Source organism: Zea mays, chromosome 10, assembly GCF_902167145.1.
Source record: "Zea mays cultivar B73 chromosome 10, Zm-B73-REFERENCE-NAM-5.0, whole genome shotgun sequence".
In the NCBI taxonomy this organism is placed as follows: Eukaryota; Viridiplantae; Streptophyta; class Magnoliopsida; order Poales; family Poaceae; genus Zea; species Zea mays.
In genome coordinates, this window is record NC_050105.1 from 88,994,117 (window position 1) to 88,998,872 (window position 4,756).

Here is a 4,756-nt window from a genome sequence, read left to right on the forward strand (position 1 = left end):
AAGCCACATCATGCATCTTGTTTACTAAAAAAGTTTTATTTCTCAAATTGCTAACTGCATGATTCTTTACTGCTAGGTCTTGATTTGTTGGATGATATCTTGTTGGGTTATAAAGATGAATAACCAATGGATATTGGCATTACAATAGACGCACTAAAAATATATGCTGAAAGTCAGGTTTGCAATGTTTTTACTGATTGAAGTATGGAGATATCTAAATTTTCTTATCAAGTATTTACAACAAGCAGTTTGCTTTACTCTAGCTCTCATAGTAGATCTTTATAATGTGACATTTTGCTATGTATGTGAACATATGACTCTCTTGATTTGTTGGATGATATCTTGTTTACTTGTGTAGTAGTGATCTTGTTTTATGCAATCATATGTACTTACCATTTTGCATCGTTTGAGGTGCAGATCAGTGGAGTGCACCGAAAATAGATAATTTGTTTCCCTAGGAAGATTCTTTATTTGTTTTAACCAACTAGAATCATCCATGTTGTTTTTATATTCATCCATGTTTGCATACTAAATATTACTTCTAAAGAAACATGTTACATGCATAATTTTTAGCAGAAACAAAATACAATAGAGCTGTGAAGAAGGTATTTTTGACAACTATGCATCGTACCTATCTTGGTGGCGAAATCAACTTCACTGATGGATCTATTAACGTAAGTCGCCTCAAATTTGATTGATTTAGTCAAAGGGCTTGCAAATATTCTTATCATTATTCCCATCTTGGATCTTGGTTAAATCTATTTATCTCATTAAAGCGTAGACCATACATTTACTGGAATAAATTTGGCAACAAATAGGTGCTGGATGCGACACAAATGCATCGGGAGGCTGCTGAACATAGATGCTTACAAATTTAGTGGGTAAATGAAACACGGTTGCAATTAGCAGGGCACACTTTACCAAATGAGGAGTAAAGTTATTAATAGCTATAATTAGCCGCCCATGATGTAGTCAAGAAAAAAATAACTGAACTCTTCTGCTTATAATTTCAACTATATTAGTAGATATTGTTATCAGGTGTTTAAAAAGAATGTGGTCATCTTGTGTGACATTTGTGTTCTTAAATTGTTGCTCTGCTTATAACCTTTTTTACAATGTACTCATCAGTTCTACACTCGCAGCCAAAATCTATAGTGGGAACTCCTGCATACATTGCTCATGAGGTTCTTCTGAAGAAGGAATACAATGGAAAGGTTTTATGCGTAGTGTCGTTAATTATTCTACACTTGACATACTGTTTCTGTTCAGTGTGCATGTTATTATTCTCCACTTGAACAACATGTTTGTTTGTCAAAACATTTTATACATGCACGATTTGTAGTCATGCATAACAGGGAACTATGTTGGAAGGTCGAATGCTAAATTAGTCACTAACTCTTTGTTACTGAACTAAGGTTGCTGATGTGTGGTCATGTGGAGTGACGCCATACGTGATGCTGGTAAGAAGCAAATAATACTTTCATTATCTTCTTGACAAATGTTTGCTTTGAAGGAATTACTGATGTTACCTATACAGACGATCACCATCCCTGAGATAAGAAACCATCCATGGTTCTTGAAAAACCTCCTAGCTGACCAAATGGATGACAATACGATGAGTAAGCAGTACGAGGAGCCTGAACAACCGATGCAGAGCATGAATGAGTTCATGTAGATCCTGGTTGAGGCGACCATTCCAGCAGTTGGTTCACGTGGACTCAATCAGTTTCTGAATGATGACATTGACCTCGACGATGACATGGAGGACCTAGACTCAGATGCCGGTCTTGACCTGGAAAGCAGTGGGGAGATCGTGTATGCTATTTGACAACATTGAATACTTTGTTGTGTCGCAGGTTACCAAGATAATTAGAGACAAGGGGCAGGTTGTTGTGCTTGCAAGTATCTGTTGTAGATGTTGTTCATGCCTGATGCCGATGCCTCTTTTCATACTGTTGTGTTTGGATGGTGTACCACCAGTGTTTTACAACAGTTTGGCCCTTGGAATTGCTATTGCTAAAACTTGGTTCCTCTGAGAAGACCTTTTGTTTTTACATTCCCAGTCGAGGGACGGCGAAGTACTTGTATTATTACGAAATTGTTTTTTAGTATAACACATATTTATACATAAGTTATCATGATATTATATGTTCCCGTTGCAACGCACGGGCACCCACCTAGTAAATATAATAAGTATATAAACATGGTTCATGAATTATTACGGAACAATTAAAATTAAGTAGATAGCAATATAAACAGCATGACTGTAAAACTAAAACAAACAGATATAACATATTATAAAATGACAGAACAGAAGAGATAAATACATGACTATATATAAAACAGCAGAGGTGAATATAAGAAACATATGTAATTTGTAGAATGCAAAACAGTAAGGAAATAAACTGATCATACCCTCCCATACGCTCTGATGATCCAGATCCTTGTCCAGCTTCCCTTGTCATGGCACTAGGAAGAAGATGTTTTGGGCAGTCGCGTAGACGCTCCCCAAAAACCTAATTGCCGATCTCTCGTGCAAGGTCTCGAACGGCAAGGGCTCCGGAGGCACTGCCCTCTCGCTTCCCTGTGCGCGCAAAGTCACGAGATGGAAATACTCTCACTTGGCGGCTGGACTGTGATTCTGAAAGTGTTTTCTCGCTTGTACCGAGTGACAGGGGTGCTCCTCTATTTAACCTCTCGCAGAGGGAAGCTGAAGGAGAAAGGTCTCGTCGAGTCATGCCAAGAGTCGGTCAGCTCTCGCTGAGTCATGCCATGAGTCGGCCGACTCTCGCCGAGTCACGCCATGAGTCGGTCAGCTGAAGGAGAAGGGTCACTCGGCTGACGAAGAGACAGGCAACTGAAAGGTTAACGCGGTTAGTGAGTGCTAAAAATTAACACAACCACACCACGCCCGCTCGCCTCGCCTCGCCACGCCACGCCACGCTACGCCACGCCCGGCCCGGCCGGCGGCGGCGCGCGCGCGTGTGGCACGCCCTTGTCCATTTCTTGACTTCTCAAGTTAAGTGGAATAAATCCCACCATATAAGTCAAGCCAAAAGACCCTTGGACTTCCAATGTGGTACTATTGGTATTCTCCACCATTACACACCATAGAGTTTATTCAATAAATGGGCCAAGCCCATAAAAGATCCAACAATCCCCACCAAACTCTAGGGTTTGTAATGATGAAGTATCAGAATCACAATCCTTTGATATACCAGTGTTTCGATGGAGACTGTTAAGTTGAACATCCATCTAGAATAAGAGTTTCACTCATTCACAACTGAACAATGGACTATGCCTTGAATTGACAGTTTTGTGCGAAATAAGATTCACTCAAATCATTTGCTGATACTAGGCTGCAAAAGGGTATTCCCGCTGTTTAGAAGCATATAAGTCACACTTCAGTGCCTTTCATGAGTATTTAGGGATTACCCAAGTCCCATAGACTGTGACCAACAGTCTGACTCATATAGGTGTATTCCTCAAAAGATGTTCTGTAGGACAACATCTCACCTTTGTAAGACTCTTGGAATACATTAAGGTAAAAACCATCCTGCCTTACAGATAGGAAAGATGTGCATCAGAAATGAGTTAAGGAAGGGATCTTTCCTCACAATCTACTCCTAGCTTGTTTCTCCACTCTACTTCACCGGATCTCCGATCACATAGAGCAGGTTACCACTAGAGTAGATTTCACATGGGTCTCATACCCATTTCCCTCGATACACTTTCTATCACATTGCGTGATAGACCCTTAGTGAATTGATCTGCCAGATTATTCGATGTGTGGACATAGTCCACAGTTATAACTCCGGAGTTTTTCAACTTTCTGACAGATTTCAATCTCCTCTTAACATGCCTTGTAGACTTCATGTTATTCCTAGAACTGTTAACCTTTGTAATCACTGTTTGATTGTCACAGTTCATGATAGCCGGTATCGGTTTTTCAACTACCGGTAAGTCCAATAGGAAATCATGAAGCCATTCGGCCTCAGCCCCAGTAGTGTCTAATGCTGCGAGTTCTGCTTCCATTGTAGACTTCGTTAAGATAGTCTGCTTGCAAGACTTCCAGGAAACAGCGCCACCTCCAAACAGAAACACATATCCGCTTGTGGCATAAAGCTCATCAGCATCAGAAATCCAGTTGGCATCACAATAGCCTTCCAGCACTTTTGGGTTTCCGGTATAATGAATACCGTATGTCATAGTACCTTTCAAATACCGCAACACTCTCTCAAGAGCACGCCAGTGATCATCTCCTGGTTTCGACACAAACTGACTTAGCTTACTCACAGCATAAGAGATGTCTGGCCTTGTTGCACTTGCAAGGTACATGAGCGAGCCAATGATCTGGGAGTATGTCAATTGATCCCTTGCTATTCTCCGATTCTTTCTTAATAGCACACTGGGGTCATAAGGTGTTGGAGCAGGATCACAGTCACTAAAACCAAAGCGACTCAATACCTTTTCCACATAATGGGATTGTAACAAAGTTACCCCACCATCAGCTTCTCTAACAAGCTTGATGTTTAGAACGACATCAGCTTCTCCCAAATCTTTCATTTCAAAATTGCTCGATAGAAGACTTTTAACTTTCTCAATCACATTGAGATTTGATCCAAAGATCAAGATGTCATCAACATAAAGACACAACATAATAGACTCACCCCCACCATACCGATAATACACACAAGTGTCAGATTCATTTACAGCAAAACCAGCAGCTGTAAGAGTATTATCAAACTTTTCATGC

At 40.4% G+C, this 4,756-nt stretch overlaps 1 protein-coding gene across 1 annotated transcript; it reads left to right on the forward strand.

The window, feature by feature from the left end:
- The first annotated feature begins 1,004 nt into the window (after positions 1 to 1,004).
- On the forward strand, positions 1,005 to 2,046 carry LOC103641358 (serine/threonine-protein kinase SAPK10). Its single transcript, XM_008664714.4, has 3 exons — positions 1,005 to 1,214; positions 1,416 to 1,460; positions 1,538 to 2,046. The coding sequence occupies exons 1-3, from the start codon at positions 1,116 to 1,118 to the stop codon at positions 1,673 to 1,675; spliced, it is 282 nt and encodes a 93-aa protein (XP_008662936.1). The 5' UTR covers positions 1,005 to 1,115; the 3' UTR covers positions 1,676 to 2,046.
- The last annotated feature ends 2,710 nt before the right edge of the window (positions 2,047 to 4,756 follow it).

Excerpts from the sequence above, each read along its gene's own strand:
- LOC103641358 (XM_008664714.4), top strand. The coding sequence starts at position 1,116 with ATGTACTCATCAGTTCTACACTCGCAGCCAAAATCTATAGTGGGAACT. Across the intron at positions 1,215-1,415 it reads AGAAGGAATACAATGGAAAG|GTTGCTGATGTGTGGTCATG; the intron begins GTTTTATGCGTA and ends TACTGAACTAAG. Across the intron at positions 1,461-1,537 it reads TGACGCCATACGTGATGCTG|ACGATCACCATCCCTGAGAT; the intron begins GTAAGAAGCAAA and ends TTACCTATACAG.